The sequence below is a fragment of the Microchirus variegatus genome, assembly GCF_963457635.1.
Source record: "Microchirus variegatus genome assembly, chromosome: 5".
NCBI lineage: Eukaryota > Metazoa > Chordata > Actinopteri > Pleuronectiformes > Soleidae > Microchirus > Microchirus variegatus.
In genome coordinates, this window is record NC_139806.1 from 14,336,241 (window position 1) to 14,347,889 (window position 11,649).

At 38.1% G+C, this 11,649-nt stretch overlaps 1 protein-coding gene across 1 annotated transcript; it reads right to left on the minus strand.

Moving 5' to 3' along the window:
- Nucleotides 1-1,853: 1,853 nt before the first annotated feature.
- mbd3a (methyl-CpG binding domain protein 3a) lies at nt 1,854-8,251 on the minus strand. Its single transcript, XM_083889149.1, has 7 exons — nt 8,130-8,251; nt 6,079-6,262; nt 5,534-5,671; nt 4,713-4,803; nt 4,387-4,564; nt 3,562-3,717; nt 1,854-3,334 (listed from the first exon to the last, which is right to left on the minus strand). The coding sequence occupies exons 1-6, from the start codon at nt 8,141-8,143 to the stop codon at nt 3,567-3,569; spliced, it is 756 nt and encodes a 251-aa protein (XP_083745275.1). The 5' UTR covers nt 8,144-8,251; the 3' UTR covers nt 1,854-3,334; nt 3,562-3,566.
- Between the last annotated feature and the right edge of the window lie 3,398 nt (nt 8,252-11,649).

The window sequence follows — 11,649 nt, forward strand, 5'->3', positions numbered from 1 at the left end:
CGGAGAGGAGCCACTGTTGTTTTGTGTCTGTGCGGAGAGTCCGTGTTCAGTTCTGGGAGAGTCTCTGGCCCCTCGTAGTAACAGTCAGGGAGGACGCAGCTGAAAAACCCAGGGTTAAATTAGAGTAAAAAAACAACAGTGATTCTTGGCTCTGTGTTGCTGCTGCTGTTGCCGCCGCTACTGCTGCCTGACCCCGGTCGGTCCGCCGCCTTTGTCTCGCCAGGCGCACGCCGCTCCGTCTCCCGCACACGGCACTGACGTCACTCGCGACACAACAATGGGTTCAAAGGCCACATGCAGCAGGAGAGAGAGCATCCACACAGAGCCACTGTCACTGTCACCGCGTCTGCCACTCTAAAGGACATTCGTGTCGTTATTGTTGTTGCCTTGGTGGATCCTTGGTGCTCCTGGTAAAATGTGGCCAGGGCTGGGTGTGTTCATCATGGCCACCGATGAGGTGTTTTGAGTGGTCCACGCACAATAACACTGACTCAAAGATGCTCGTGTGTGGATGTGCTCATGTTTTCTCTCGAAAATGGTATATAAATAATAATACATGAATCACAAATGGGAAATTATCAGTGCTTATAAACAGTTTAAATTAAACCTTGTTTTCGTTTGAGTTATATTGAGAATATACAAGTTAATTAACAATAATAAAATAGAACATGTGCATTTCTCTAGAAAATCACCTCTCTGTGTGTATATTTCTTTACATTCAGTTATGCTGTAACCTTTGACCCGAGTCTGTTCTAACTTCTGTCCAGAAATGCTGCTGAAAAAGCATAAATATATATATATATATATATATATATATATATATGACTGATGAAAGTTACTGCCACAAGGCTTTGGACATTGCACACACATATTTGTATTTTATACACCCACTATGAAAAGTCACTGAAATTACATAGTTGAAAAAGTTGGAAGTTCTCACCTCTGCTTCAGTTTCCCTGACACTCGGTCAGCAAGTCAAATTAACATGGCAGGTTATGAGGATGAAAAGGCAGGCATCGCAACGCTTGAGGTGGCACTGTCGAGAAACGGCATGTCTGACAGCCTACTAGAAGCACGCTGTGAGAAATTGGACACATTTTTTTTCGACAAAATGAGCGGTAAATTGTGGACTTGTGGCGCAAGATGTGGCAGCTGAAAGAGAAGAAAGCCAGGAGAAAGGTACAGATAATGAGCTCTCGTGCTGCTGACTTTGATGTGTTCCATCTCCCCCTGCCTGCCTTTGATCTGCATAGAGTTCCTATGGTATAAAGAAATGCCCAAAATGATCAATGTAAAAAGGAAATAGTTGTACAAATTAAATAATAATGATCATATCAATTAGTTATTATTTTATTCACCTTTCAAAACAAAGTTGTTTTAAAATACACAAATAATATTTTTTATGTATCCATATAGTTCACATTTAGTATATATATAAATATAGGAGAAATAATCTTCCTCAGGACAGGTTTATCACAACACTCATACTGTATGTAAAACCACATATCGTCCACGCTCCTTTTAATTATTCCTCCATGCAATCTGTTAAATCATCTCTTTCAGTCTATTTATTATCAAAGCAGCTTCATGCATTTCCTCATTGTTTTGAAAAAGCAATAACAACTCAAACTCAGTGGAGTTAGTATCGTTTTAAGCTTGAATATATGATGGTAGCCTTTAAAGAACAAAGGACTAAAACTTGAATCCATGAATAAAAGAATGAATTACAGCAGCAATTACAAAACAGCTGTATTTATTTCAGTGTTACAGTGATACAAAGACAATGGATTTTGTAATGAGGTGCGGTACATCAGGTAATGAGGTACACCAGCAGTGTATTTGTTTCTGTATTTTCTTATGATACACACCTTCTCTTTTACTGTAAATACTCAAACATACTTAGCAAAACAATATTGACAATTCTCTATCTTGACATTCAGTTGTATATGGCTTCATTCATATACAAAAAAGTGAAACCACTACACAACTTGCTGTTTTTGTGTGTCGGAACACTGTTTGATATAAGGGAAGAATGGTGGCCATTGCAATCCGGGCATGTCACTACAACATGTTGGCCCATAAAAGGCATTTAATAATCACACGGGTAAAGAAAAAGAAAGAAATGGGTCATCTATTGTGAGGGGCAATGGCTCACTCACTTGATTGGACCTTCATGGTGGACATTACCAAGTACAACTCAGAGCTTTAAAGCCACAACCAGCTTCTCATCTTACAAACATGGAGTCAATTCAGGCCAAATGAACGCTTTGGCAAGTGAACCTGGGATAATACTGCACACTTTGCTGCTCTGCAAGAACAAAAGCCTGCTATGACATCTGAATACATCGGAGAGTTTACAAAACACCTTCAGGCATTTGTTGAAAAGGTTCAGGAATTGGAAAGTACACAAAAAGGACTGAACATATCTGTTCAGTATTAAATGCAACCACTTGATATACCTGGCAATCTCTAAGGAGCAATAATTGATCTGTGAGTAACAATGAGCTCAAACAAAAACCCTTCTCTGCTCAAACTCTAAAGAGGGTTTTACATATCGCTGATGTTTTTACTTTTTTATGGGAAACATTGCTGTGATTGGTTCTTTTCATAAGTGACTTAGATCCCCAGACTGACTCACTGACCAAAACCTGTAAAAATAGCTGTGAGTAGCATCGTAATCCCTACAGTCTGACACGATACACACTGGCAAAGGGCAGCGCCATTGGCCATCGCATCAGAAATGACCAACGCTGTGACGTTTTGTAATGTGGTCCTTAAAGAGATAAAGATAATTATAGTTCCCCACCCCTGACTAAAACTTAAAAACTGTGAACGCGGGTTGAGAAATAACAGCACCATAAACTGTACAACCTTAGCTCAAACAAACTAAACGTGATTATTTACAGCCACAAGAGGGCAATGTGTAAACATACTGCAACCTACAAACAGACACCTAAAGTGCCGACATGTCCTTCTAAAAGAAAATACATGCCCGGTTCTTAACATCAACTGATATCTCTCTTTCTCTTTCACACACATACACACACACACACAGTGTTTTACCTTGAATTTAGCTTGCACTGCACTGCACTGAGCACCATACACATCGGTCATACATTAGGGTAAAACAAAACACAAGTAAAACTTAAAGCGCCCGCTCAGGGTAACATGGTCGAATGTAGAAAAGGTCAACAAAAGGTCTTTGTTTAGGTTACCAAATTTGAAGAATGTCTGTGTTTTAAGGGTTTAACTTCACTGAGAAGTATACAGAAAATCCTCCTGGAGCCAAACATTTGAAACTGAAAAATGTTTACCAGCAGATGCCACGTCAAGCCTGTTGGAGAGATGAGACAGGGACATGAAATTAAGACCTTCATTATTCAGAAAAGAATTATAATCACATTGATTACACTTGTTTGTTGTTAAATACTGAGCAGACAGTGCACCTACTACACACATGTTGCTTAAATTACGAAGTGGAATAGAAATGAAACATTCAAAATCTGGGCATGGATGGAGCAACAAAAGAATACAGCAGCTGTACATTAATCGCTAGCGTACCTTAGCTATAAAATCTCATTGTCCTCAGGCTTGACCTTCTCTTCTACTTTGCTGGTTGCTGCACCTGCAGCGGTGTCTTCTATATGAGCCAACATGTCAGCCATGAGGGCGTCCTCCAGCCGACGCCTCACGTTCTGCACCAGGTCCTCCTGCTTCCTGGAGGACACAGATGAAAAGGAAAAATAAGCCTTGGTTTTTCATGCTACTCATTTGCACGTGAATACGTGAACTGTATTCGATCAATACCTTTCACATCAGAGATGGAATTTCACTCAGCAATTCTGTGGCTTTCATTTCATCAAACCAAGACAGCACTTTCTAAATGTTACTTTTGACAGGTAACCAGAGTGCATGTAGTACATGTGACAAATAATCAAATAACTTGTGCACTCAATAATCAATAATGATAAGAACCGTTTACCAACAGGCAAGCTCTTCCTCCAATTTTCAAATTGTTTGACAGAGAGTTAAAGCTATTGAACCGATCAAGCTTTACTTAGGATCCATCACATAATACATTAAATACATTTCCTAAATTAAGTTGTGATTCAATTGTCAAACATATCTTGAGAAAATTGGCTGGTATACTTATTCCAAGTATATTAGATGTAACAGAAAAAGAGGATCCCCCAAGTAAAAAGTCTATATCTTGGACTTTTTATTTAGTTACTATACTATAATATAGTAGACTTGTTGGTTGAATATCAAAACAACAGGTGAGACTCCTCATAACTGGCTATAAATTGGCTAAACAGCATACTGTTTACATCATTGATCATATACAATGCAGAAACTACAGGTGTGGTGCATGTGTGGACATCTGACCTGATGTCCTCATCAGTCACAACAAAGGCTTTGCAAAGAGGCTGCGTTGTGTTGAGCCAGACTCCAGGGTTTTTCTCCACTGCAGCAGTGAGCTGTCCAGTGACAGGTGCAGGGCTGGTGTGTAGTGCACTGGCAATGGAAGAAAGCAGGGTTTTATCTGAACTGGCAGGCCCGACACCTGGGGAGACAAAAAAAATCAAAACATGTCAATCTTGTTGTAAATTCTTACTTCAGAATCATACATGGCAGTAAGGCTGATTGATTTTGAATTAATATCTAATTGTGCTCAGTCCTACATGGTAGTCGTGTTTCTAGGTTACTCTCACCTTGTAAACCTTTGGGAAGATCCATAGTTTTGACCAGTTCCTCTGCTATGTCAAATGCATTTAACCCGCTCAACTTCCTCTCCCAGAACAACTGAAGGATGAAGCAAACCAAGAAACAAAAAGGTCCATGTCATCATTTTCCTCAAACAGAATATATGCACAGATTAATGTTTAACAGGGTATATGCAGGAATCCTGAAGTTAAGACTTTTTTCAAGACCCTCTCAAAATATTTGTCGACCTTATCACCACTTGAAGCTGTAATCAGCAACAAATTATTTGACTTACAAAACAGTTTTAAATCTACAGAGCACAACCATACAAATGAACTCATAAGCTGGAAGGAACAAAGCTTGAAAGAATAAATTAAACTAAAGGCAAGGTTTATTAAAATAAACAACAAGCCAACACTTCGCGATTTTGGAGTTCATTTTGGAGGGGGTTCGCTGTCACGAAATGCCAATCTTGCAGGGTGAGCATGCCTGCCCATCATTGTCATCGTTAACAAACACGGGGAGTAAAATAAATACATTCATGCATATTTTTGCAGTCGAACTCTACGGACAAAATATAATACCTCATGAAATTGTGATTGAGACTTTTAAATAATTTTTAAAGGGACTTAATTTTCCCAAAATTGATTGATCATTTTTTAATACTTCGGCAGACCCTGCAGACACCCTGTATAAGGATATATGTCACATGCATTTTTACTTTTTTATTGACAAATTGAACAAACAGAGAAAAAAACTAAAGCTATATAACTATAGCACAGAGAAGAATACTTTTTTGGTCAGAGACTTTTTTTGTCCTCACACATACCTGTTTGGGCTGGTCCACAGCTTTCTGTGCATCCATCTTCACTTTGTTGTTGGGGTGATTTGTGACCTTGGTCACTGGCTGTTTGAAGATGGATGCAGTCTGTCGAACTGGCAGTGTTGTGTTTAAATCGGGCTTGGCCTTTAAAGGAAAACACAAAATGAGTGGATCACATTCTAATGGCTAGTTTTTAGTATAGTATTTTTAGTCATATTTCATAACAAAATGTATTTAAATGATTAAATTCACAAAACATTGAATGTTTCTCATAGCAGTATTCAGTCTACCATAAAACAAAGTCTGGGAGAGAGGTTAACGGGTAAAAAGGCAGTCACAAATCACTCCTCGTTTTTTTCATGGTAAACCCTTGTGTCAACATACAGGTATTTGTGTCTGAGACCTAAATTTACCTCTCACTACAGCAATGTGTAAAATGTTAAGTAAGTAGGTCATAGTGACCTCTGATAATAGTGTTACATGATCTCTGTAAGTACCACTGCAGTAACTTAAGCTCCATAATAACAAACCACACACAGCCTCAGACTCACCCTGATTTGATGGTTGCTGCTGCTGCTGTTGCTGTTGTTGTTGAGATGCTTGTGCCTGCTGTGCTGCACTTTGGTCAGCAGTGACCGTCCAGTCCGCGAGTGGCTGGCATTCATGTCCGTGTGGATGCTGCTGCCCAGACTGCGGACTATCTGAGGCTTGTTGAGAATGCACTTGACAGGAACACTAAAAAGATAAAACCCAAAACAATTACCATTACATGACTATTCACCTTAAGGATAACTGAGGAAATAAAGCTGTTATAACCATGGTCAGAGATTTAATCACATCTCAATTTATTGGACCTCTTCACCGTAAATAAAACACATGTTGTATTGTTTTGAGTTATTAATTGATTTTGCATTATCTTTCAATTCGCAAGTGTTTAAGTACCATTTTCATAGTATAGACTTAAACCTTGTCATTTACTTTTAAATTAATATTATTCATTTGATGATAATAGAGTGGAAGCGCTGCTGGGTCTTTGTTGTGATCTCATTAAGGCACTCTTTGACGGTGCAATTTGCTGCAATTTATTCTTATTTGTGAGGATTTACTGCCTGTGTTTTCAGTCAAAAATACATTTCCCTTTCAAATGGTTAACCCCAGCAAAGAAGCCTTAACAAATAAGAATAATACCATTTTATACTTGTCAAGACAATTATATCTGTTGCCACATTTTCTCTTCGAGTGTGAGCAGCATAACTCAAAATGCTTTGGAGTTATGTTTTGGTGGTGATCCTCACTAATTGAGTTCATTTAATTTTGATTGATTTATAGATTGATTGACTCACAGGCTAGTTGAAAATATAGTAAAGCTGTCCCTCTAACAGATGCTATGAGAAAGAGTCTGATGTCATTGAAGGTTTATTTGTACACAATGCCTATAAACATGGTGGAATAAGCCAAAGTAAAAATGTTTTTCAGGCAAGGATTTGATTAATCTGGTAATTGAGTGGTTTACCTCCAAATTGTGAGAGCATCGAGTATGACATGGACTTGTAATAGGCAATAATTATAACTTAACCCAAAAATGTCTTGAAAATGTGTAGACCACTCAGGCCCTTTGCTTACACTGTGACTACTGTCTACACTTATGTAGTTCACTCCAATGATCCTATAGGCATTTCATTTATGCTTCAGCTGTGAACTATACACTGTTCATATGACAAACCTTAGTTCACTTTTAATTTTGACCTATGTCCTAGCTGTTGTTTAAATACTGTATATTGCTATTTGATTTACTTCAGCTTCTAATATAATCTGACACAAATGTAAATAGTTATGTTGTATATAATTGTAATCGCGTTCCTTTACACAACGCGACAGAAACTCCTTTTGAGTCTTGTGAATCTCTACTATTTTCGATTTTGGAGTAGCTATAACTAAACCGGATTTGGCATGATACAATTTTTATTTAATCAATGGGCCATTAATCACGTAGGTTTAAACACTGATTGTTCACAGACACGCGAAAACTGCTGCTAAATGCACAAAAACTTTTGTTCGACAAAGTTAATGTTGTGATTACCTGTTCCGCGTATTTTACATGTATCCAATTTCAAACATATCCGTAGTGAAGACACACAGTGCACACAGGAGGACTTATAAGCTTATTATAAGTTATAAAAAGGCTACTTTTAAAGGCTGTTGTGTGTATATATAATATTATTTTCATAATAGTGCAGTGAGTGTGGCGGGGCCCATCACGCCGCCGGTCAAGCGTGTGTAAACAATGAAACTTAGCTAGCTAATCAAGCTAGCAGCCTCGTTCACGTCAACAGTGTCACTTTAGCAGCGAGCAGCGCATGAATGACTGCTAATCGAAGTTTCCTCGTGTAATGAAACCAGAAACATACAAAGGCGTTGTTTAGCCACAGATACAGTCAGTGTAAACACAAAAACAGAAACCCAGACGTGCTCATTTGCTGCAGACTCAATTTCTCCAAACTACACGATTTTCGTCTGTCTGTTGTGTGTGTGCGCACGCGAGCATTTCCTGCAAAGAAACTTTCATTTAAACACCTCGTTCGACTGCACACAAGTCGCTCACCTCTTTCGCTCCATGATTCCTGGGTCCGTGTCGGTTTGCGTGTCTGTAACGCGGTGTCACACAAAAAAGCAAACGCCAGCTCGGATCAGCTCGGCTCGGCTACGCTCGTCGTTTTAATGTCAGTCATCAATTCACACCGAGTTCCGTTTGTTTTCGCTGCCCGCTGTCAGGACCTTTACAACTGTAAATCACTCCGCCGCCAACGACCCCGTAACATAATGAGCTCCGTCTGTAATCCATCCGCATCACTCCCGTAGGATAGTTCCTCGACACAAACTAGTGATATTACCGTACCGGATTATTTTAATTATGTTCATTATGTTGAATTTACTCCTTGGTACTTTTGAGGATAGTATTGTACCAGTAAAGTATAACATTTCACTCACTGTTAATTATGCTATATAATTATTATTATTATTATTGTTATTATTTTTTTAAATAAAATTTGAATCTTCTTTAGCGACCAATAAAGGAATCTGACTGAGATTTAAGTCTACTTACACGTGAGAAAGCCAGAGACAAAACAGCAAAAATGAACTAAAAGGTTAAACTATACAGTACGTCATTAAGAATGGATCAGGAGTAGTTCAGTGAAGTAGATTAATAAATACAGACAGTATTATGGTAAGGTGCTGTTTATCTTTTCATTAATGTGTGTTCAATCAGCATTTATAAGCTGAATTGCTGAACACAATAAATGTGATATTATTTTGTACTTCAGCAAACTTCAACATTCAGTGTCAGAACACTTAAAACTGTTCCAAAATCTAATTTATTCCTTAGGACTTCTCTTCTGGTTGAAGACAGACAAATGTGGCCAAAAACATGATCTACTCACCAAGCACAACCCTCTTGACTTCCACGAAAGCCTCATTTGAAAGGTGCGACAAGTCTTCAACACAGGAACTTAAGGAAGACAGATTTATTGATCAAGTAACACCGACATTGAACCATCACCTACTATATGAGTACATGCTGTCCATTGTGTGCCAAAATTAATTATTTCCCTCTAAACATAAGTAGAAAAAATGTTAAACTGGAAAGACTGGGTCATCATTTTCATCATCAGCAGAGCCTGCTCCAACTCCAGCACTTACAATAGTCACAGCAGTGTCATTCACTTCATGAAACCATGTTAAAACCCTGGACAATGCGATCTCTCTCACATCAACTGGCTGTTGGTTGTGGTCTCATAATAATGCTGTTTTTGACAGTTTAGCCTTTTAATGTGACAGTGAAGGCTTTTGTTTCAAAATGCAATATTGGGTTTTATAATTTAGTGAATCATTTTGCCAATGAAAATACCTTTAAAATTATGATACGCAATATAGAACAAAATAAATTGACATCATATTGAGAGCAGGGAAACATTCGACATCACAGTTACTCAATACATTGAACCGTGCAATAAATTAACACAATTCTAACACCGGATAAATGTCACATACTTTATTTCTCTTCAAAACAATTACAGAATGACATGGAGGACAGATTTTAATTTTTATCCATGACAAACGTCATTGACAAATAAATACCGGACTCCACACTGGGTGGGAAAGGAAAGTCAATTTATCATCTCTGCTTTCCTTCCATTCATGTTGTCAGTGGTGGAGGAAAGAAGGAATGCCACAGGGTGGTACATTTCATTTAGAGGATGATGTTGAAAAGTTCAGTGTTGACTGTGCTGCAGGTTGAAGATGACAGGTTTTCCAGGTGAACTGGCTGCAGCAGCTCTGTTCCATCATTGAAGTCTTTGTATAAAATGTAACACCATCCTGGAAGCAGAAAAGAAATGGTCATTATGGTGTACAGCAGAAATGTGGCAAGTCACATTTAAGCCAGATTTTGATTGACACTGTTAGAAGTAGGAAGATGTTCATAAATTGTGCACCACATTTTACTCTATCCAAATCTCACATTGTATTTGTAGGTGAATCCAAATGTCCAGCGCTGAATGAGGACACTGAATGAGTATTTCAAATGATCTTTTAGAACCCACTACTAACAATATAACCAGGAAATAAACAACTGCCTGGTTTATTGTCTCCGATCGCTTCCATGCATTATGTCCATAATCCTGACTGTATGAGAAGTATCCTTTAATTATCCCTCCTAAAGAATAAAACAAAAACTATTGATACCAGGTGAAAATATGTACCTTTTGTTTGAGGCAACACTCAATATTCATGCAGTTGTATTTTTTTTGATGGTGCATAGACTTTCAGGAAAAGTTCAACACAGGTTTCCAGAGTGAAATCAGGCCAACTAAACTACATTGTTTTGCTGGCAAAAACATTCAACGGGTGTGTCACTATGGTTTTCCTATTTAGGACATTAGCATCACGTGCGTCATTTACCACAATTTTACAGTGTTAATAAAAGCAACATATAGAGAGGGACTTTAATTTACCCTTGATTTATTTGATTTAACAATCAAAGCATGTAAACAAGGCGGTGCATGTCTGAAGTCTGACTCCTGATACAACATTGCAGTTCTGTAGTTGTTTTAAAATAAATAAACTGTTACGATGTGTAGTTTTTGGTGTCTTTTTAACACTTGGACATTAATGCCAATCTGTATTTCTCACACCCCTTCAAGATAACATCTGCAAAAACTTTGTTTTGGTCATCAAAGAGGAGCAGAGACACAAAAATGTTTTTATTTTAGAAACTCACTCAAAATCAATGATCAAAACAGTTGTCAGTTAATCATTGCAGCCCTACTTTACCCACGTTTTTTGTCTTCCTTATTCAGCCCCCTTTACTAGTGTCTGCAGTTATCTCTTACCTGAGTGCCATTACTCATCTTTCTTGAACTTCCCGCTGATGTAAGGAACATAATCCAGAAACAATCGCCAATCTGTGAAGTGGACCAGAGCTACACCTCCAACTGTGCCCCATAAAGTCAAATTAGGGGCCCTGTGGAAAAAAGAACATGGTCAATAAATAGTGAATATATTTTAAATAATTGAGGAGACATGGTTAGAACAAACACAATTTGGAAATGTGTATAGTCGTGTGGTATTTTCTTTCTTCTTTAAAAAAAAAAAAAAAAATACTATTACAGCACAGGCCACGCTGAAAAAACCGTTGGGATGAAGATTCAGATTGCTGAAACACCCAAACAAACTCCCAAAACATCCTCACCCATGATACTTGATAGTTTTACTTGATACCTAATTAAAAGTAATAGGTTTACCTGCGAATAATTTCTTATTCATCAGTTGCCCCATCACACAATAGATATACTTGACGTTATGAGAACTTAGTTAAGTTCTCTGGACTTAAAGATGGTAACATTAACCCAAGTCCTGCAGCTAACACAAGTCAAAACAATCGATGACATTACACAAATTAGACATACGTTATTGAGGATTTGGCTAGAATGTCGCATGAGAGAAAAAACCCCATTAATATCTAAACACTTTCGGACTTTACCATTAACTTTAAATGAGTGGCCAAGTTAACGTTAGCTTCATTAATGACCCCGGCTAAGCTAACAGCTAATGCTATCCAAGGA